General features: G+C 37.6%; 1 protein-coding gene across 5 annotated transcripts; it reads right to left on the bottom strand.

Annotated features, from left to right (window-relative positions):
• Positions 1-730: 730 nt before the first annotated feature.
• Positions 731-23,237, bottom strand: ppp1r12b (protein phosphatase 1, regulatory subunit 12B). 5 transcript variants are annotated; one of them, XM_032579147.1, is made up of 12 exons: positions 23,140-23,237; positions 21,163-21,253; positions 20,876-21,076; positions 20,657-20,765; positions 17,886-18,001; positions 9,500-9,516; positions 9,286-9,415; positions 8,199-8,303; positions 7,780-7,830; positions 7,609-7,659; positions 6,821-6,887; positions 731-2,047 (listed from the first exon to the last, which is right to left on the bottom strand). In XM_032579147.1, the coding sequence occupies exons 1-11, from the start codon at positions 23,157-23,159 to the stop codon at positions 6,849-6,851; spliced, it is 930 nt and encodes a 309-aa protein (XP_032435038.1). In that variant the 5' UTR covers positions 23,160-23,237; the 3' UTR covers positions 731-2,047; positions 6,821-6,848. The 5 variants fall into 5 exon arrangements, with proteins under 5 accessions (XP_032435038.1, XP_032434956.1, XP_032434876.1 ...); XM_032579065.1 differs by having other exon boundaries at positions 6,821-6,890; positions 23,140-23,235; XM_032578985.1 differs by lacking the exon at positions 6,821-6,887 and having other exon boundaries at positions 23,140-23,232.
• Positions 23,238-23,367: the final 130 nt, after the last annotated feature.

Raw genomic sequence — 23,367 nt, 5'->3', positions numbered from 1 at the left:
TTTACCCCCCGGGACTTTCAGGTTAAAGAACCTGACTGCCGGCAGTTTTCAGCGCGTCTTTCCTCCGTCTGTCAGCGGCGGGTATGTTGGGAATCCCGGACGAGCCCCCAAAAATGATAGGTTTATTTTGTCACAACCTGCAAAGAACCAGCCAGAGACAGAGATTAGGTTTCTTTTGATTTCTTTTCTGCAGAATAGGAGAATTGAGAACAGACGCGACGAATCGCTGTCAAACACTGTCCGGACTCAATTCTACCAGTTCTTTCTTTGCATTTCTCTTTATTGTATAGAAAAAGGAGGTTGGGCTTCTCTTCACACAGTCACACAGAGAATTGACCAACCGTCTTTACATTCTGGAACCTCTCATGGACATGCCCTTATAAGGGCATGTGGCTGACCACAACTAATCAGTTACATATGGAACTAATAACACATGAATGTTTAACGTTTTTAGCTTCTAAGCAAACATCCTAAACAAAGTTAATAACATACTACAAAAGAAAGAGAAGTTAAGTCAATATAAAAAGAAGAATAATATGAGAGTAATAATATAAAAGAATAATATGAAAAGAATAATATGAAAACATAACTTGTAAAATAAACTCATGAGTAAATGAACAGGAGGATAAGTTTCCTAACACTAGTAATGGTAAGGGTTAGAAAAATTGTCTGTGTTATGCATAAATGCAGCTACTAAAATGAATGGAAGTCGATAACACAAACAGGTGTGTGTGTGCGTAAACTTTTAAAAAAACAACTTCAGTCAATATGGCCTTCAGAGATATTACACAAGCAAATAGCTTTGCAAGGTTTTTATTTCCTGTGAAGGTCGGTTACAGAGCAGTCCAATTTAGTATAAATGTTGTGAATTTCTATTGCAAACTTGAAACCCCTGCTATAGACAATCTGGTAACTTACAGTTAAAGATGTGACAATTCTGATAAAAAATAAAAAAAGCTTCAGATTAAAAAATTAAACAGTTGCTTTGGCAATTCAGAAAGATTTTATTGGGCAATGAGTTTGATTTTGGTTTTTGAATGTCATGGTTTTAAAATTCATTTTTTATTATTTCAAACAAGGACAGCCATCACATCAACCCCGTCCTCTGCAGCCCAATCCAAACAAAAATGTGCTCCTTCAAAGCATAAAATGTGAACACAGAGTACAAATAATATATATATATTTTTATTAATAAATACATTTAAATCAGTCTTTCTTCTTTATTTACAGAAATACCTCCTTAGTCTTTAGTTTTTCAATATTTTATATGGATTGTAATAAGCATAACTGATTCAGGGGTGTTTGTGTATTCTGGTGAAAACAAAATATTTTTGTGACTCGTAAGATTTTTTTTTTTTTGACGAAGATATAAATGTAAATTAAACATTTGTAGGCCACTGAACTGTCCTTCATCTGGATGATGCATCAAAAATATCAACCAGAACCTAACCACAAAGTTTCATCTTTCAGGCATCACTCTTATTTTTGAGAAAAAAACCACACAATCGGGGAGAAAATAGAAAGAATGTATTCTCAAGTCCATTGGTATGTTCCAGTAAAATGATCAAATCTTATAGACTATTTAAGCATTATTAAAACCATGTGCTGCAAAGAATATAAACAAAAATGAAACATCAGTGTGATATCACACAGGATGGGAAAACTTCAAAGGTATTTCTATGTTTTCAGAGACACTGCAGTCCAAATACTAGTACACATGTTCTCTTGTTTGTGGATGTGAAAAGTACTATATACTATAAATAATACAGTATATACTATGTAATATAAGAAAATAATTACAAGGTGAGAAAACTGAAGTGACTGCTCAAGATCTATGCCTATAAGAGCTTCAAAGATGGCCTATCAATAACTCATAGAGGAGGTAAAACATGGAACCTTGTGAATAATTAAACTGCTGAATCAAGGTTGGAGCATGAGAACAAAAGGTTCAGACATCTTTTCACTTTGACAGTTTGCTGATTACTCGAATGAGAGCTCCGTTCTCATCCTTTAGCCTCTGGTTGTCTGACTTGAGTTCGGTTAAGACCTGCAGAAAGGAAAAGGAAAGACACAAAATTAGAAAATGCCCCATTTACCTTGTGCATATTTGGAAGCTAATATTAGTAGCTACTGAAGACGTTTGTGATATAAAGCATCAACTATTGCAATGGCCAATTCGCCACTGTTTCAAATGCAATACGAAACGCTCTAGCAGTATTAACAATTATTAACAAGCCAAAGGTTTCACCAAAATTTGAGAATAGGTAATGACAGCATGCTTAGTTGATCATGCAGTGAGAATTGTGAGAACAGTATGCAGAGAGATGGGGTATGAAATACTCGTTAACAAAAGTGAGAAAAGGTCAAGTTTCTAAATCTTAGTCTGATGAAGGACTTTGACTAAAAACATCTACTCTTCAAAATATATTCCCCTTGCAGAACACAAATAACAATCCTTTCATCATGCAACACGACACATATCTGAAAACAGCGAGGGGTCGGGGGAGGCTGGCTACCCCTCTGTCCACCCCAGAGAATCACTTTCAATTCATACAAATACATGTTAAGTCATTTCCAATTAAGACATAAATGCAAAACCCCCAAAATAAAGATATTCTACATATATACATACATGTACTGTATATATGTGCATATACACATGTATTTATAAATATATATAATGAGTGGATCTGTCCACCCCGAGGGCAACACTACCACTGAACACACCTGTGGAGTGCCATGGAAAAGTATTTGCCCCCTTAAAGCTGGATTCAGGTTTTTTTTAATTCTTAAATACTTAAACCTTGAATGAATACAAAATTTAATTTTTAAATGATAATTTAATTTCAGTCAGAAAGTAATTTATTTGGTGGGGAGAAGGATTTATTGTTCCATAAGAAAGCTATCTGATACCATCGCTATGTTTCTGTTAATACTTTTGTCTAATATGCACAATACACACTACCAGACAAGACTTGCCCCAGGACCTTTGGGGAAATATTCTACTTTTAGAAACGTTCGGCACACTGATTTTTGGCAAATGGGAGGTGAGCCTTAGTGTTATTTTTGGGTAAACACAGTGGTTTTGGGCCTGGAACTCTCCCATGGAGGTACTTCTTTTGTTCAGTCTCTTTGTTATTGTCGACTCATGAACACTGACCTCAAATGAGGTAAGTGAGGCCTGCGGTGCTTTAGATGTTGTTCAGGGTTTTTTAGGGACTTGCTGAATGAGTCACTAGTTCTGTCTTAGAACAACAAATCCCTCCTGTGACAGTTCAACACTGCTCCATGTTTCTCTACTTCTTTTGGTTTTCACTGTGGTTTACTGGAGGGTCAAAGACATGTTATTTGACAGCTTCTAGTTAAATCATTTATTGATTATACAGGTCTGGCATCAACTTCCTAGATGTACACAGTGAAGCAAAACTCACCTTTCCTAAATATGTGGCTATTAACAGGTTTTTTTATGATCAACCAAGGGGGCAATTATATTTTCATATAAGGTCAGGTTTTTGACCTTATACATTTTGTAAATGTATGCACCATCTGTCTTTTTTGTTAGATAGACCCTTTTGTGAACTTTCTTGTTCAGCATCTAAGCTCTGGGCACAAAAATGCTACAGCTTGAACCTAGTTCTTATATGTTAAGTCTATCTTTGCCTAAGGGCGCTCATGGGTTGTTCCTTCTTTTCAAGCAGACGTGTCCTGAGGAGAAGATTACAGCTTCAAATAAGTGTATCAGTGTTTAAAGGCTATCATTATCATTATCAATCCAGCAACCCACTGATGACTTAATGATAATAAATGAGTGTGTGATATGAAGCGTTCCTATAAATTACAGCCTTTTAACCTAAGTTGTAATTTACAAAAAAAATTATGTCCACTATTGTGATGTGCAAAATTAAGGAAAGCCAAATACATTGCAGTGCTTGTATTGATCGGACTCCCAATCGTACATATCCCGCAAACATCAACAAATGCTCTTCAAGCTTGTATTTGTAAACAACTGGTCCGTATCCAGACCAGTCGTATTGCTCCCTGTACACAAGCAACAGGGAGGAAATTTTTGTTTTAGTCGTTTTAAATTTGTATGAATGTAAATACACTCATGTTAATAACAAATGTGGCAGAAAGTTGCCCTTTTAATACTATAAAGAAGACTGGGTGAAAAAGGAAGCATGCAAAACAGCAATCATCCAAAGGGAACGGGACCTGCCTGAGGGGAGGACAGCAGAACAGGAGGGGTGGAAGCTGTGACAGCTCCAGAAGGAAAGAGAAGTGTAAAAGTTAAACGGTGCAGGAAGGGGACAGCAGGGAGGAAATTAGGCCAGACGATCCCAAGGATCAGAGGTCCTCTGTCTCCGGCATGGAGGCCGTTTCAGAGAGGCGGGTGAGGACGCGCAGCATGGCTCTGTTCTCAGCCAGGAGACACTCGTTGACTCTCCGCAAAGCCTGGATCTGGGCCAGGGCAGGGAAAGCCTGCATACATGGGAAGAGAGATATAGAGAGGAGCAGGCAGAGAAAGGCGGGAAGCAAAAGGCAGAAAGAAACACGGACAGTGACAGGGTCCATGTCCACTCATACAAGCATGCATACACAGAGGAAATGAGGCCAGCTCAGCTGCAGAACTTACTTAAAAAAACTGACAAGAACAAATATTTACACACGAGGGATCATTTGAAAAAAGTATAGAAAAGCGAAAACATGCAAGAGAAATTATGTACTGTTTAAAACTGACCTTAAATCATTGCTCAGTGAAATTCAGAAAACACACTCTGTAGGCCTTTGTCCAAGAGTGTTCAGTGAATAAAACCAATCAGCAGTGTAATGAATCATCTCCCTCTTTATTGTTGGCCTGGTTTCTTGAGGTTAACCTCACTGTGGTTTGAAAGAAATGTCTACGGTTTGACACTACGCCCGTGGGCAAACCACGCAAGTGAGACAGATGGAGTCAATGGAAATCCACAACACTCACTCTGACAAATTGATATCGATTTCATCATGTGATCCCCAGACAAGTTACAAAAAAAAAAAAATCCTAGGCCACCCAGAAACACATACGTTGTGAATATAAAAGACATTTTTTATATGTTTACATTAAAGCCCCAACTACTTCAATTAACACCAAACAGACTCATAAACCTAATTCAAAACAGTCTGGTTTTAGAGCTTAACAGCTCAAGCATATAATGTTCTCCTGGCATTAGAACAAACCATTTCAGCTTTTGGCCAGCTTTCCAAGTCCTTGGCAAAACAGGAGGAAAAAGTCAGAGTGAGGTGAGAATATATAATGACCAGCATCCCTTATTCATTCTGTTAAAATTCAGACCTTTGATACTGAGTAAGCAAGAACAAGACTCTCAGGTTCCACAGATTATTATGTCAAAAATGATTTAGGTTTTCTGCAAGAGGTTCAAGACACAGCAAAATTTTTGTTTTGTAAAGTAGGAATAATCCGAGTTGAAACTCTCTCACTTTTAGAGCTTAGAACGACCAATAGTGTAACCCTATTCTAAAAAAAAGAAAAAATAAAGAAGATAGAAATGAGTTGGTCAGTATTGGCAAGGAGCATAGCAGCCTCAGGAATTTGGACACTGACTGGCAACTAATGCTAATGAATGTTGTTTTATTTATGTTTTAAGCTGTACCCACATAATATCAGTAAGAATATTAAAGCCATTAAAGCTGGTAGTCAATTTGCCTATACAGAAGCTAAAACTTTTATTTCACATTTATTTCTGTTTATTTCAATAATTATGGCTTACAGTTAATGAAAACCAAAAACACAATTTTTCAGATTAGTAATAAAAGTGTAACATAAAACCAAATAAAAATCTTTTATACTACAAAAATTTGCTTTTATGATCTTCACAGTCATGGGTAAGACTTCTGATTACAGTCATCCAAGCAGGCTGTCCAAGAGGTTCAGCAACAAATCATTATTGTGAAAGAATCTGGCTGTCTATGGAGTATTTTATCCAAGCTGTGGTCGTAATGGTACCAGAGCAAAGGCTTTGGGTTATAGCTGTTACATCTCTTTATTTAAATCTCTTTTGAACCAGACACCTCAGTAGTTAACCTCTATTCAGATGGAAATAAATTCTGCTTTTTATTTGGAAATCATGGTCCCAGGGTCTGAGGGAAGAAAGGAAATGAATCCAAGCTGCTTCAGGCTCAGTGTATAGTATCCACAGCCAATGATCATTCAGGGAGCTATGTTATGCGCTGTTGCAGGTCTACTGGGTTCTATCAAGTCAAAACGCAGGGTCTACTTCTATCCACACTGCCAAAAGCACCAACACCTGGTTAAATGACCATTATAAAACTGTAGTTGACTGGCCAGCAAACTCGCCTGACTTTAACATCATAGAAAAGCTAAAAAGCACCAAGAGAAGGATGAGAGACACCAGAGCCAAAAATGCAGATGAGTTGGAATTCACTATTAAAGCAACCCAGGCTTCTTTAACACTCCTGCCATAATCATCAAAATGTACAGAAATACATGCTTAAAGTGATATTCTGATTTGTTAAGTTGCACCTCTATGAACAAGTTGGAGGTGCTACTTTTTAGGCAAACAGTTCCCCCTTGTGTTGGAAGACTTGCAGCTCGCTCGGTGTGAATAAATAGCTGTGACAGACTAGAGTGGCTGACTGAGGTGCTTCAGAGCAAATGTTGTGACTCTCAAACAGTGAAGTTCTTATACAGTAAGTAAGACAACTCGTCCAAGTGTGTGTGCATGCCCCAATGCTTGGCAAAAGCAGAATATGTGAGGTGACGGGTGGGTTTTGATCACTCATCAACATCAGGGCGAGCACTCACCATACCCCCTCCCTGAGAAAGGCCCTTCTCAGGGCTGGTACCCACAGCGGAAGCGCAGTGGGGGTGTCTGCTGAGGGGAACCAGGATGACACTTGGGTAAAACATCAGGTGCTTCCATCTCAGACTGCTCTTTGCTACATTTCTACCATTCTTTGCTCAAATTTGATTTTTCTCAAATCTAAGCCAAGCCTTTAAATATGTGTAGCTTAATAGAAAAGTGATTCAAAGTTTAATAACATATGTATTTGATTTTAAGTACAAATTCAAATCCTTTGTCTGTGTACACTCAGGCTTGACAGTTGCCTGCTGCCGTTGCCTGTGTTTCTGTGTCAGGCAGAATACACTCTGGAATGTCTCACAAAAGAAGGTCTTTTGCTGTTGGACGGATTTTGGTATTCGGATGGAACTAGGTCACAATGTTCACCCCAACAGTGGGAGAATTGGAGCAGGGGAGCTGCAACACAAGACAGAAAGTAGCCCAGCATAACAGTGTGGCTAATGAGCCTGGAGCATTAACCTTCTCCTCCCCTTGACTACTAACCCACCTGGCTGACCACAGAATCTACAGAGGGCTATATGTGCCCTACGCTCTGGGAAAACTATTTACAAGCAGTCTTTAGCAGCAGTGGAAGCAGCTTTGCTTGAGCTGTGTACTGTCAAGGACTGTTAGTTAAGGCTTTTGGAGAAAACATCAATAAGACAAATGAAGCACAGCATGTGTCTGAGACAAAATGATTGCCATATAATCCCAGGGTTGGTGCACAACATTTACTGATGCAAGGACTAACCTTTATTTCCTCCTCCATGTCTGTGACTCTTTTGTCAAGTGCTTGTTTTTCCTGGATGTCATAAAGAAATGAAATACAGGGATGTTGAAGGAGGGGAAACCATAAAAATATCAGGATGTTCACTCATTTAGTGATATACCGTAATGAATTTAAATAGCATGAGTTACTTACCGTTTTCTCCGTTTCAAGAACGGTGGATCGCTCTGTCATTCTGTCCTGCCTCTGTAGGTTAGGAAAGCAGATGTTACAAGTGAAAGATCCCTAAAGAATTTTGGCTTAATCAATCAGAGTGGTAAGAAAGTTCCATCCATCGGTATTGTCTATACTGGCGTGTCCTTGCAGAGCTGCAGGATGCCTATTTCTAGAAGTCATTGAGTGAGAAGCATGACAGACCCTGGACATGTTGCCAGTTCACCACAGGACAGATAACCATGAAGAGAGTGACCAGTTAGTCTAACAGTCATGACTTTGGCATTATTGGGAAGTATGTGATGGGACCATTTTTTTTCCATTTCCATTTTCCATTTAAATTTTGTTTCCATTTCCTGACGTGTCTTCTCAAATTCTTTAAAACATTGAAAAATTGGTACCTGAGCAACTTTCTCCAGTTGGGAGCGAATCTTCACCAACTCTTGTTTGCTGTCCTGAAGTCTGGACTTGAGCCTTTCATTTTCTTGCAAAGCTTCTGTGTACATCTAAAACAAAAAGAATCAGATTACATGTTATTAAACTTTGAATCACTTTTGTGTTAAAAACACAAATTCAGCTGAACAGCCAAAAAGAGGAGGGAATAAACATAACAAAAGACAGATTAGAAAAAAATCGACATTTTCAAATCTCAAGCAGAAAAAAATGCTGCAGTTTTCAAACAATGAAGTTTACAAGTATATTTACTTCCCTTACCAACCCCCTCCATATGCATAGTGGCAATATAAACTGGGGTTCTTGTCCACCCTTGTTCATTACAGTTACAGAGTTTTCTAACTATTTAAAAATTGTTCTAACCTTGTTTATACAAGTGGACATTGTAATATATCAATTTCTATGAGCACTTTCTATGAAAAGCAACATAGGTCTGACTTGCTTGCACTGGCATGTTTGCTTTGTCTTTCACATTTTGAAGCGTGATTAAGAAATTAAATCAATGAAACAAGAACTACTGGATTACTACTCAATAGTTCCCCAACACTCAGTTTTAACAAAGTTGAGCATAAAATGTACAGGACAGAAGGAAGTAAGGAAATGAAAATTAGTCATTGAGTGAAATCCAGATGAAATTGCTCAGAGTGAATATCTCTGCCATTCAAATAGGGAGGCAAAAATTACATTACTTGTCATTCAAAGTTTATTGCTGTAGCATGACAAAATACAAAAACACATCTGTAATATACTGTCCCTTAAAAGTACTGTCAGTTTGAGGTCCAGGCCAATTTATGACCCCATTAAACACATATGTCATATTCTGTGTACCTTACATGTGCAATATATTTTAGAAAATTCACAATAATTACGTGCTTGTTCTTAATATTCCTTTTAGGCCCAATTAGATTTCACAGGGATGTAAAAATGAAGGCATTGATATAAGGTGTGGGCGGTCAGGCTGTGTTCAAAGCACCAGCTTTGAGTCAGTGGAAGGGAAGAAGTGTGTTTGTATCCGAGGCGTGGGTTACTTACTACCTTCTTATAGTCTTTGGCAGCGGAGTCTTGCTCTTGTTTATTCAGAGCCGCCAGCCTCGTCTCTCTCCTCGTGTAAGAACTGGTGCGCCCCATAGGTTTGTCTGTGGCACTTTCTCCAGTGGAATCGTATCTGAAGTCAACACAGCTCCATCTCAGTACACAATGGAGCTGTATGTTATTAAAAGAACAAAAATAAAAGTTTTTTTTTCCTTACCTCGACAGTCTTTCATGCTGGAAAAGAAAAAAAAGACATGCCAGTTTGATCAGTCAGAATCGCATCATGAGAACAACACAGTGTAAACATTTCTGAAGTGGATCCAGATTTGTTTGTTTGATAGGGCTAAACAAAGGCTCAGCAGAGAAATATTTTCCATTTGAGAGAAAAGGAGGACAATAAGGAGGTTTGAGAGTCGAATTATAACTCCATCCTCAGAAGCCCATGTTACCAGGAGGAAATGTGCAGAAGGGACATATAATCCCAAAACTTCTTTAAAATGTTTCACACATGTCATGCCGCCTGAGCCTGGTTGAGCTTTCTAAATTAGGTAACTGCTGCCTCCACAGTGACAGCGGCACACAGATGACATCATGACATCAGGAGTGAAGTATGACAGGCCGCTGACTGACCCCAAACAACTGGCAGATATCAAACTGGCCTGGAAGGTTTGTGCTGTCAGGAGTCCTGTCATGGCTGCCAAGTTCATTGTTGTGACCACATTTTGTATTTGCTTGAGCATGGGGGGAATCTGTGTAAAGTGGCAGATATGTACAGCACCTGGCAAAAACTCAGGACTCTTTAACTTTGAATTCAATGTTTTCTTATAGAGTTTTATGTCAACAATCTACGTGTAGCAGCACAGAGTTGAGATTTTTGTTTTTTCCTCACTTTTGCAAAATAGCTCGAGCTCAGTTAGATAGGAAGGAGAGTTTGTGAGCAGCAATGTGATGTCCTACCCCAGGTTGTGAATTAGATTTAGATCAGATCTTTGACTTGAACATTCCAACGCACAACTTTGCTTCTACTTGGGTGTAGTCTGACCATCTTTACAGTCCTTACTGAACAAAACCATCCCCAAAGAATGACGTTGCCAATGCAGGTGAAGTTCATAGTTAGTGTTGGTTTCACAGTTTGGATATAGACTATAAATTTCAATTTTGATCTCTGACCAAAGCACACTTTTACACATTTTTTATTGTCTCATAATGCATGTGAAAGGGAGCTTTAATGACTTTGTTTTAATTCTGATTTTGTTTTGGCCATTTCCATTAAAACCATTTTTACTGAATGCAAAACTATTAGAGGTGTTGTTGCCCTGGATTTTATTTAGGAATATTAGAGTAGATGGGGTTGGGTAAATATCTATATATTTCCATGCCATAAATATTAGAGTTTTATTTGTGTTATGTGTCATTTTCCTTTCACTTCCCAGGTTTTTGTTCCTATATCACCTAAAATCCAGTAATATACAGTTAACTATGTGGTTGTATTGTAAAGAAAAAGTGCACAAATACTTTAGAAAATGCCTGCATACAGCTGGCTTTAATTTGGCCTCTGTGTGTTAGACATCACAATACTAGCAAAAAAAAACTATTATAAAATTATTTGACTAATAGTTGTGTTTAGATATGTCTTTTAACAACTATTCTACACGTCAGTCAGAGATGTTTAACTCATGTTTCAGATGGTTACTTTGCTAAAGAAATATGGCTCCAGTCTATCTCAAAGTACCTGTTATCCCAGTTTTCACATTTGCTGAAGCATGAAGATCCTTCATAAGGAGTCACAGGAGCTGTTCTGCAGCAAGTGTTTACATAACTAAGCCTAGCAGCCGCTGCCTGTCCTTATGTGGTCATGTGCTTTTGCACAGTTATCCAGGAAAAGGCAGACTTAAAAGGCCTCAGATGAAAAAGAGCCAAGGAAGAAACTGAGAACAAAATTCTACTTTCCTTTCCTCTCTCATCTGTTTTAGAACAGGAAGACTGCTCGATCGGACTTGGCATTCATACATTAATCAACAGGGGTGACTGGATCCCTCGTAGTGAGAATAAATCATCACAAAATCTTCATGTAGGGTTATGAGCCAAACTTCATAACCCTTCATAAAAAACCCTGGGGGCTTCGTTCCTGAGGGTATACTACTATATTTCAAATTAAATGATCTGTAAATTGGTTAAATCACTTATCAATTTCCCCAAACTTATTGCCTAAACTAACTTCTAGGAATGACTGATTCCTTAAAATTGAAAAGTGAATATGACTCACCAAGCAGCTTATTTTTCCAACTAGAATTTAGATTTCAAGAGAATACCTTACAAGGGTTTTCAACTTGGAGTTAAAAATTGTGTTCTCTCAGTGCAATGCATTAAGCTTAATTATTCAACGAAGAAAATCAATGAATAAGAACAGTGATTTCCCTCTTCATTTATAACATGTAGAAATAAAACACAGGATTCAAAATTTTATTGCAAAATGCTAAAAATGTCTTTAAGTGTGGTGGTACTTTGAAACTTTAGCTTTTACTAGGTTGCCATTTATTATAAAACAATTGCAAACAACTGCTATAACCAATTGGGCATTATTTAGAGACAGGTTCAGTCAAGAAAGTTCAGAACTAAAGAACAGCTTAGACCACACTCAAAACTAGATTTACATTTCATCTTTTCAAATTATTTCGAAACAATTTTTTTTTATTTATCTGATATCTATTTTTTTTTTTTACAGTTTTATGCAATTTAAAAGAAAAACCTTCATAGTTACATAGGTGATACTCCCTGTCACACTACTGCTCATTTGCGTTGTAGTTCATTTGCATAGAAAAATAAGCACTTCTACAAATAATACTCCAGCATCATCTTTCTATGCGTCTTATACTGTAGCATATGCCCTCACTTTATCCCCAGCAAGGTCTGTCAAGGATTATGTCTAAAAGTCATTTTAAATTGAGTAGTTTTTTTATATAGCGATAAACATCTTATCTTCCATTCAGATTTAGTGGATTTCTTAAAATTAAGGATAAGCTCAAACTCATTTTTATACATGCTTCAAGTATTTGATTAAGATATTATTGTTGTTGTTGTTTGTGGATGTCTGCCAAATGGTCAGCAGCAGGCAGCACTGCTAACACTTGTTTGTTTGTGTTCATGTTGATCCCTAGCTATAATGCATCAAATTTTACAAAACCTATCAAAAATCTTAGCACTGTACAGCAAGCGCTCTAATCATCCATTTATCACTTTCCCTCTGCGCTTTCCCTTCCAGCAAAAAATTCTGCCATTTTAGACAAGGCTGACATCATGGAAAACCAGTGTCTGCGTTTTACCAGGGGCAAAGCAGAGAAGGAATGACACTTCCATAAAAGAGAGCAGAATCCTCTAGGGAGTCACAACATGTACTTTTGGCAACTGTGCAACAACAAGAACGTCTGCAGCGTTGCATGATGTTCCTGTATACATTTCTAGATAGACAGAATCACATTGTGTTCCTTTTCCCTCCTTCCTATTTTCTTGAAATGTCTGTGTCACACAGACTCCAGCTGACATAAACACAACAGTCAAACTACGCCCAGGAGAATAGGCCACTTAAAACAAACAAAAAAACAAAAAGCAACAGGAAATTACAGAAGGAATGTTTCAGTCCTACAGCCTTTTCCAGAAAACAGGATCAGACCGCTTCAGAATAAAACTTTTGCCTCTCTTTCACAGGTTTAGTACGTAAGCTGTGAAAAGTAGCTGATTATGACATGTCATGTTAAGTGCTGAATCACGCCAATGTAACACTAATCCAGTTCATTTTTAGTGACAGGTGAAATTTAAAGTGCACGATTGGCTTAGTGTGTTAGTACTTAGAGTATGAGAGAGAAATAATAGATAAAACTGCTGATAATGCACTGAAGTTAAATTGTTAACAAATACATTTACAGTAGATTGTTGTAGATATCTTGATATTTTCAAGAGCAAAAATAATTCAGATGAAAATTAAAAAAAAACAGAAAAGAAACCAGATTTAATCTAATATGTTTTAAATAAAGAACTTCTTAGGAAGAGAAGCTTACTCTGTAGTTTTTGTCTGTATAGGATGGAGAAGACGGCGGTGAATCTGTCACTGACTTCCTGGTGCGGGTCAGGTCTTTGGTGCGAGGGTAATAGGATGACATCTTCCGCTTCTACCCTTAACAGGCAGGTACACTTCAACTTTAACACTCACTGAAGACCGGTCAGTAGATAACAGACATGCAGATTCCCTCAGGCAACAGAGCAACAGGAGTCCATGACACCGCTCCAGGGAAATCCTTTGCAACAGGTGTTGGAATGTGGCTACACGTGGGGTTCCAGTCCAGTTTAAAGCTCCGATACAAGCCTCAATGACAGCTACGTTTGGACAAATTTTCTGATTTTTGGGTTTTTATTTTTTTTTACTGGTGATCGGATTAATCAAACAAGTAATCTCTCCAGATGGAAAAAAAAGGAAAATAACTATTTACTCAGGACATCAAGCACAAAAATGCTTTCTTGTCTTCTTGTTGAAGACTTTTAGAAAATTCGCCAAAAAAAAGAAGCTTAAAGTAAACAACTGTGCAGTGCTGCCTCTTCCTGGGTTTCCCAAAGTTATACCCATCTCCCTCCCTCTCGTGCTTTTTCTTTCTCTTCTTCCTTCTCTCTCTCTGTTTGGCCACCCCCTCGTCTAACCCCAGCCCCCTGTTTCTCCCTGCTCTTTTCAGCTTTGGCAGCTCTCTGTGGCAGTCGGCCAGAGAGGTTCTGGCTGCTGCTGACAAACTCAGCAGTGGGGGCTAAAAATTGTCCACTGATGTGAATGGGGATAAGAGGGTAGGTGGAGCACAAGGCCAGACGCAGGAGGGAACAGCTTGTGTTCCTCTAGAAAGGGCTACCACTACCTGAGGAGCCATCAGCAGCCTGGAGGTGCTGAGTAGATGCCTGCTCTGCACACATGGATGGAGAGTGGTTGTTGGTAGTCCACATGCACCATGATGTTAACACAAAGCACTCATGACATGTCTCCTCCTCATAAAATATGCCTAATCTGAGGCTGAAAACTGTAAAGAAAAACCCCAGTGCTGACTTTATTTTCACAATTCAGTTTTAAATTCAGCTTCAATGAAACATAAACACTGTTCCATCTTGGGAACGATAACGTCAATGCATAAATAATAAGTAATTATGGGACCATTTCTAACCTGAGGTTTTCTCAAGGATTATTGAAAAAGCAGAGTATTAAACAAATTACTTATCTTTCATTAAAAAAGCAGTATCTTTAGTGCTTCTCTCTTAGTTTTTTAATCTGATATACCGGAAAAAGTGGACAAAACTATTTGATACCCTTCTAGATTAGATACATAATTTAGCAGACTACTCTGTATCATTTTTTCAATTAAAAATCCAATCAGTCACATTTGTGGTTCCTCAAGGTTTCAGTCTTTGCCCACTTTTATTCATGCCAGATGCTCTCATTTAGCTCTAGGGACATGTTAATGTCACTATCTTCACCTCTGTTCCTATATTTTCCTGTAAAACGTTTGAATTCTCCTATGACTGGTGCTGTACAAATACAGTTTCTGTCCATGTTTTGCACATAATTTGCAGTCTTGTGAGGGGCAACATGTGGCGTTCTCATGATTTAATAGACCTTCAGTCAGGAGCTTGTTTATAGTCTAACTCAGCATAAAGACTAAAAGCATCATAGTAAAAACTACCGTTTCCAATCCAACGTTTTCTGACAGAAACATTAAACCTGTACTACACTAAAATTTGGACTAATTCAGTTTCATTTGTTTCAAACAAACAAGTAGCCACTACTATTTGGTTTTAGTTTACACTGGGAGATCTCTAAATAGCTGTGTATTTTGATTAACTTCTCTTTAAAATTGTGATTCAGGTGCTTAAACAAGTCATCTGTTGCAAACAGCAGTGCATTTACCTTGCAATTGGTTGATGTCAAGATTTCTTCTGAGCATCACTAATGCTATTAATACCTCTGTAACCACTAGATAAGATGAGAACCATGGTATTAGGTAGTCTCTATCCACAATTTCTTTGGATTCTCATGTGCAAGCACAACAGTTTTCTAGGCCAAGGAAAAACAATTAGTCATCCTAACAGGCATAATTCATTAACTCTGGCAGTCCAGGTTAGTTGGAAAGAATGCTCCTCTACACTTTAATTAGCAAAAAGTGTCTGTAAAGAATAAAAAAGAGGCAGGTAGCTATCTTTGCGCCAAATTCTTTGCAAGAAAGCCAACTGAATGCTTCATAAAATAAAAAGTCTGCAATGCTTTCTCACTCTTCCCCTATTTTTGTTGAATCCATATCACTCCTCCTTTTATAGAGAGGTTCACAGCACCTTGCTCTTCCTAAAGTCTCTCATCTTTGCTCAGGGGAATTAGACAAGAATTCTGACATGAAAGAAACCATCTGAACAAAAACACAAGCTAAGAACAAAAAAAATAGAATGAACATAGAAGAGAATTGAGAGACAATAGATTCATGCAAGTTTGTAATTTAACAAAGAACATGTAATTTGACTTTCAGCTTCCGGATGTTGCACTAGCAGTGCGTTCCTCTAGAGGGTGAATTAAAAATGAGTTAATTCACCTTTATGTATCTTTAAAATGAATGTTAAGAGATATAACTAATTTAACTTTTCATTGATCCGATATGATACAGTGTCATTTTACAGGTGATTTAAAATTCCAAGTTTGAGTTTTAGAAAATAAAATAGCAAAAAGTAGCAAAATCTTCATCAGTCTTTTTTACTGCGCAATAATAACCTGAAAAAAAAGAAGTTATACAAAACGTAAAGAAAATAGTCAGGGGAAAACAGTGGCTCAATAGCCAGATGAATAGAAACAGCCTACATAGGTTAAGTCCATTTAATATTTTTCAACAGCACATGTTGGTGAGAGATAAAAATGTACATCAAGCTAATTTAGAGATGATGAACTTTGTCTTTAGTCATTTAAATATGTAGCTGCTCTTATTTTATAACAAACAACAAAAATGCGACAAAAAGTTTTGTTTTATCAAAGGCCCCTTTAAAATGTTCGGGCACCTATAGTATGTGCAGTAAACTATTTAATACTTTATAAAATATAATATTTAATATTTCTTAACATATTCTATAAAATATAGAACATTCCATAAAATATAGAATATTTAGTCAACAACATTAATCAAGAATATACTGCATTATTTAAATTGACTGTGAGGCATTGAACTTCACTGGAACCTGTGCTAGAATCTTGTATTGAAATTATATTGAATTGTCCCTTGTCTGAAACACAGCTTTAGCGTATTACCTTCACATTACACAACGTTTGTAACTTAGTGATTACCAAAAATAAACTGAGCACTGGAGCAAATGTCATAGTGAAGGTTGTACCACTACCAGCAAGATCAAATTTCTGTCCTGCCTCCAGTTGTAAATGCTACTGCACTGCAAGAAGCAGCAATAGGCATATTATTGCTGGCTCTGGGCATCACTATCGAGCAGCAGAAATCTCCTAGCTGCCCTGCTCTGTACTTGACTTTTTCAGAGTCGTTAAATCAGTGGAAAATCTGTTCATATCATCAAAGAGTCATGTAGCGGTTGGCTCCGGTAATAGGCAGCCTGTCACGGAACCTCACCGCTCTGGATGATTATCACAGACAGATATAGTTCACTTGGTAATGCTCTCATGTTACCAATAGATCTCTGTTTCAGATTCCAGAAGCAGGGACAGCTGAAGTTCGGAGCTGGACTCAGCTCAAACAAAATACACTTCACATTCATGATGTATGCATACAAGGACTAAACAAAAAAAAAGACTAAAAAAAAAAAAAGCCAATATGTAAAATATCAAAACACATAGCTCTTTTTTTTTTTTTACTTAAATGAACTGAACATTGCTGAGGACGTAAGAGAGTGAATTCAGTGAAGGTTGTCTCAAGTAAAGTAGGCAGGTGGAGAGAAAACAATATCAGTCAAAAAGTGAAAGATTGAAATAAAGTATATCCTTCTGAATCCAAAGCTAAGACCAAGCAGAGAGCATCTCAGTTTTGCCCAATAAGGTATGGAATGCTGAGATACCTCGGCCATGTGATGTGAAGAAGCAAAGTGACTTAGAGGGAGTGGGAGGCTGGTTCTCCTGCTATGTCTGCCAACAAGATAATAACCAGCTTTTCTAGTTAGATAAATCTTACAAAACATGTTATCTAAAATTACGAAAATGTTGCATCACAGATCTAAGAAAATTGTAGCTTTGAAGGAGGATTAAACAGAACGTTCGAAGAATGATGGTAATAAAATGTGATTTTTTTCAGAATAGATTTTGTGTGTCTGTGAAAAATAAAACATATCCTCTAGAGATTATTAGAAATATTATATGTTGCAATATTTTGATAATTTATGCAATGGCAATCTTTAAGTCTTGAAGTACTTTTGCATATAGACAGAACAAATATATTAAATGGCTGCTAAAAATTCTGGAACAATTATCAAGAAAAACAAATGTACTTGGCTCCATCTAGTGGTAAAACAACACTCAACTCATCTTTCTCCTGGTTGCAGGATGGAATACAAGTGAAATCTGATGAAGGATTTTCACACACCTCTGTGGCCTCGGCATCACAGCAGAGGTATCTTTGCTGGAGCTCCGTAGAAAATGTGAGCTGTGCTGCGTCTTCAACTGGATTCTGGTTTTCATCTCTCCACGTTGTTTCACCAACTGCACATAAAAATGTATTCACAGCGTTTCATTCAACAATATTGAGCTGCTGGAGTTCTTTGGTCCATTTTATGAAATAAAACAGAATTAACTAATTCTGTTTTTGCACAAACAGAATTAGTTAATGACTCGAGAATACCCTAAAACAAAAATGACATCAGGATGCATCTTGTAAATTTCCTTGTTTGTCTTGCACGCTGTGGACGTGTAGTAACATCAACATGTAGGGCATGCCTATTTAGGCAGTTAAAATTTGCTATTTTAAGTATCTGTGAGACATGGAAGTCACAATTTAACAAGAATGTGAGCTTAAGGTAAAAATGCATCCATCCTAATTCAACATTGCGTCACTGTGGTAACAAGGCTAGGAAGGAAACCCAGATATTCCGCTCTCCTAGAAGTCATACTTGAAGAATCTTCAAAATAAATCCACCTGGGAAGCATTCTTATCTGATGCCCCACTCAACACAGGAAACCACTTTTTGGTAAGGAGAAGTAGTTCATGTCTTTGCCCCCGATGATGAAGTACATTGTCTTATCGCTGAGATTCATCATTCAGGATTCCAAGAACAGTTGGCCAAACAATGAGGCTCATTTCGATGTTTTGTATCCAAGATCTTGTGCTTTCATTCATGATCCATATCTCATGGCCATAGGTGGGGGTCAGAGGGGCAGAGTGTAGACAGTCCAGTAAATCAAGAAGTTAGCCTTTTGGCTAACCTCATTCTTCACCACCACGACAATAGGTAGGTTCCTACTCATATACTGCTGCATTATACAGATCTTAGTGACCACAATGTTTCACATGTAAATTGGAGGGACAGTTTAGAAGCATATTAGAATCTCATGTCCTTGTATATCAAAGGCAGCTCCACTGTAGAAAATTCCCTTTCCTGCTCACAGCTAATCAAATTAGCCCCATCATTATCAAAGTCTATTTTGAAAACCAAAAGCACAACACAGAACATTCATTACCTGGCAACAATAGACAAGATTAAACTCCTAGAAAATGCATCTTAACAAGAAAGCATGAAGAGCATTCTATGAACAGTCAGGTAACTCAGTTAAACTTGTTTCAGAAAATGTGGAAATAAAAGTACTGTACACAAACAGGCTCATAATCAAATGCAAATTAGATGAACTGCAAAATTTATTGAGCCACAAAAATAGACCATGATTTCATAATTCTAAAACATGGGCAATGCAGCTTGCTGATGAAACACCAGCAGCTGAAGCTGAGGAAGTTATTTAGAGCACAGACAGACTACAAACTAAGACAATTCTATTTTTATTGAGGCGTCTGTGGAAGAACATGGAAGAGAAATCGCCTGGCAATTGGTAGCTGGTAAGTTCATTCTCAGCTTCCCCTAACTGCATGTCAAAGTCCCCTTAGGGAATACACTAAACTTCACATTGTCTACCAATCTGCAACCTTGCGTGTCTTTGTATGTGAGCAGTGGATAAAAAGCACTGCAAGTGTCCAGTAAGACTAGAAGAGCACTATATAAATGCATTTTAACTCCCATCACTGAAATACATTGATTTAGTTTTGAATGTAAAACCTTGAATTTTCCAGTTGTTCCAATCCAGGAGAGAAATTGAGACAGAACAACTGTCTCAATTATTTTAGTCACCTGGAGAACAGTTCTACTAAAGCAAACCAAAACCAGACATCCAAGGTAGTTATGGTTAGCTAATTTATTTACATGTTTCCATCATGTAAACAACTTTGAATTGCGTTGTTGTTGAAATGTGCTATGCAGATAAGCTTGCCTTGCCTTGCCTTAGATTTGAACCATTGAAAAAGGAGAATCAGAGAGATGGAATTCCTCCATAAATTCATTACAGATAAAAATATTAAACATAAAGTTGAAAGGAACATGAACATTAAGTAGATGAATTCCTTTAATTTAATTAAATCACAATGTCAAAAATCTAGATTTCAATATCTAAAAGACTGAATAAAACACAATCTAAAATTAGTTATAAATATATATAAAATGTTGTTTTCAGCAAAAATGTATATGACTGTTGTGATTTGACTTTAAATTATCTCTCCATCCTTTTTCCATCCATCCATTTTCTGTACACCCTTGTCCCTAGTGGGGTTGGGAGGGGTACTGGTGCCTATCTCCAGCTAACGTTCCGGGCGAGAGGCGGGGTCACCCTGGACAGGTCACCAGTCTGTCGCAGGGCAACACAGAAACAGACAGGACACACAACCATGCACACACACACTCACACCGAGGGATAATTTAGAGAGACAAATTTACCTAACAGTCATGTTTTTGGACTGTGGGAGGAAGCCGGAGTACCCGGAGAAAACCCACAGGGAGAACATGCAAACTCCATGCAGAAAGACCTCGGCCAGGAATCGAACCCAGGACCTTCTTGCTGCAAGGCAACAGCTCTTCCATCCTTTTTCCATTATATCAAATACAGTGAAGGATTTCAGACATACATGACTGGACAGGTTACCATTTTATCACAAGATATTAATGAGGTTTAAAGAAATCATTACAAATGTTGATTTACTCTTTTCAACTGGTCCCTAATATTGGTAATATAATCATATCATTTCATTTTCCATAAATATTTGTGACCCCATGTATCACGAAAGAACAGCAAAGTTAAACAAAATCATTTCAATCCTACCTCTGAAGAAGCAATTGCTTTGAGGGAAACCATGGTATCCAGATGCAGACAGATTTGACAGGTTTGGAGATTCTGCAACAGTCTCTAACCTGTTCTCAATGTTCCCCTCCTAAATAAGTAAGAAAGTAATATAAAATATATTAAGAAACTCCAAATATCATAAAATATACAAATAAACTACTGCAGCAAAAAAGCTCAGTAGTTGTGATTTCTGGTTACCTTGTCTGTTTGGGTCCACTTCAGAGTAAACTCAGACGTTTCTTTGGACTCAGTCAGGCCAGTCTGATCTCCTGTGTCATCTGCAAAGCCTCTTCTCAGACACAGCCTGTTTCCTTGAGTGCTTTCTTCCTCTTTCTCTCTGTCTTGATGAGACAGGCTGTAGCTCATCTGAGCCTCTTTCAGGTCTGTGAGAGTCACACCCTGCGGGATATCCACACAGCTTCGTGTCTGTCAGCAGTCAAACACAATCTATTAAAGCCAGAGCTTGTGAAGCACTTAGTTTATACCTGTGTTGACCTGCGAGTTTGCCTGGCATGGCGGGACTTTGCTTTCCTCTGAGATTCTGCTTCATCATCCTTCACAGGAGCCAGATACAACCTGATAAAAACAAGTAGATAGATGTTGAAGAGAAAGTACAACTGTAGAAGAGACAACAGGTTTAGAATGCATTTCTGAAAGTAACCCCAACATATGTAATTAAAAAGCAAGATAACTATAACTCCAGTTGAAATATGCCAGCAAAGGCTTTTCAATGTGAAATTATTACATTTCTCATCCATGTAATGCACCTCTTTTAAAGCTTTGTACACATGTTTTTTTTTTAAATAAAAAAATTGCTTAGTGTTATGCACATTACAGAATTTGTCTCATATCTGACACCACATTTAAGCATTAAAACACCAGAAATATCTGCAAAAACACATACACACCATTTCTATATCTTAATCCTGCCATACAAATTTCAAAACAAATATTGGAAACCAAATCAAATAGGAATAGAAACCAAATTATCTTTGCTTGTACTTGCAGCATTGCCAGTTTTGCAGTCTTAGAAACGACTGCATCCCCCAAAAGATGAACGCTATAGTTGAAAGAAAACCGCAAGTACTTGCCATCTGCAGCTTATTAGAAGCTTGGAAGAGCACACTGCAAATCTGATCAGAAGAGATCAAAATGTCACTTTCTGGTCTACATGTAAAATGCTGTATATGGTGAAAACACTGCTGACCGCAACTATGCCCAGGAAACATGGTGGTATTAACATCATGCTGTGGGGAAACTTTTCTTCAGCAGGTACATATATAAAGGCAAGAGTTGATTGAAATATGGATGGAGCAAAAAAAAAAGAAGTTTTTTTGTGTGCAGGTTTTCCTGCACAAAAACGGACAATGACACTAAAACACACAACCAGAGTTGCAATGGAATGGTTCAGACCAATGCGTAGTCACAAGTTAGAAATTTCCAGTCAAAATCCAAATGTAACTCTAACTGCAAATTTTTTATAAGACTTGAAAATTGCTGTTCACAAATGTTCTCCATCCAATCTGACTAAGCTGGAAATATTTGGCAAACAAGACTGAGCAACATTTTCAGTCTCTTGATGTGCAAATCTGGAAGAGACAAATCCCATAAGACAGTACTAATAGTAGCAAAACTTGTACAAGTGGGATGAATACAAAGTCTTGGTCTATCATTGAGGTTTAAGGTGGACAAAATGTGAAAAAGATCAAGGCGAAAGTATATTTTTTTGGCACAGTAGCTATTAAAATGCATCCTTGTGCTGAAAAAAATAAGTCATATTTATTTCTTCATTTAGAAATATGTCTACTGTTATTTTTGTAAATTCTACATAAACTGGGAGCTCAGCATTGACAAGCAGCTCTTCAGAGATAAGCACATTATGCACCACTGACTTCACAGACACTAGAAAAGAGCTGAAAAAGCACAATCTGCAGTTGTGTTTTACCCACTGAGCATTTAGCCACTCCTCTGCTTCACTTTTATAGTTATTGATCGTTCAGTTCCAGAGTCACCACAAATACAGACAGAGATTTCACAAAGCTGTTCAGCAGCAGATTGTATTGTAAAGTGAACAAAAGCTTTTGGATGGATAGAGTAACTGTACACAGGTTCCGTGGCTGACATCAACAATGACAAAGCAAAAGAAGAGAGAAGTCAAAGATATTATTTGAAAGACAAAAAATTATATCTCAGATTTTGGAGGAGATACTGCTGATAGTATGGAAAACTGCTTCCCTTAAGCTTCATATTTAGAACTAATTAAGAATGTGCAGCCTTAAGCCAACAATTCTTATTTACAAGAAAAGCCCATCAGTACCAGTAAAGAGTGTAATTACTACATTAAGATAATGAACTTGATGACAAGTTCAAAGACCTTTAGGCCTTTTAAAAGTCTGAAAGTGAAATTGTTTACATAATAACCCAGGAATAAAACAGAATGACTCAGACTTTTTGAAACGTACCTGGAAACAAAAGCTTGCATGGTTCCTGTGGAAGGTCAGACTAAGGCACGGAGATAGTGCAGCAGTGATGAGAGGGAGAGGCTGGAGAAAATGACTCTCCGCAGCAGGCTACACAACGGGGAGAGGGAAGGGGAGAGAGGCTTCCTGTCTGGATGATGCATACACAATCAATTTATACTTTCTAAGAGCAGCTGATACAAGCAAGTCTACTTCAAAATGCAAGCAGTA

Source organism: Xiphophorus hellerii, chromosome 1, assembly GCF_003331165.1.
Source record: "Xiphophorus hellerii strain 12219 chromosome 1, Xiphophorus_hellerii-4.1, whole genome shotgun sequence".
Classification (NCBI taxonomy): Eukaryota; Metazoa; Chordata; class Actinopteri; order Cyprinodontiformes; family Poeciliidae; genus Xiphophorus; species Xiphophorus hellerii.
The sequence above is the reverse complement of the archived record's forward strand: the minus strand, read 5'-3'. Positions and strand labels throughout refer to the sequence as shown.

What these genes read in the sequence shown, in the direction of transcription:
- ppp1r12b (XM_032578908.1), bottom strand. Translation starts at nt 23,159, where the DNA reads ATGCAAGCTTTTGTTTCCAG. An exon ending in AAGCAATTGCTTCTTCAGAG is followed by an intron (nt 18,002 to 20,656) that starts GTAGGATTGAAA and finishes TTTTATGTGCAG; the next exon opens with TTGGTGAAACAACGTGGAGA. An exon ending in CTGCCAAAGACTATAAGAAG is followed by an intron (nt 8,304 to 9,285) that starts GTAGTAAGTAAC and finishes TTTTTGTTTTAG; the next exon opens with ATGTACACAGAAGCTTTGCA.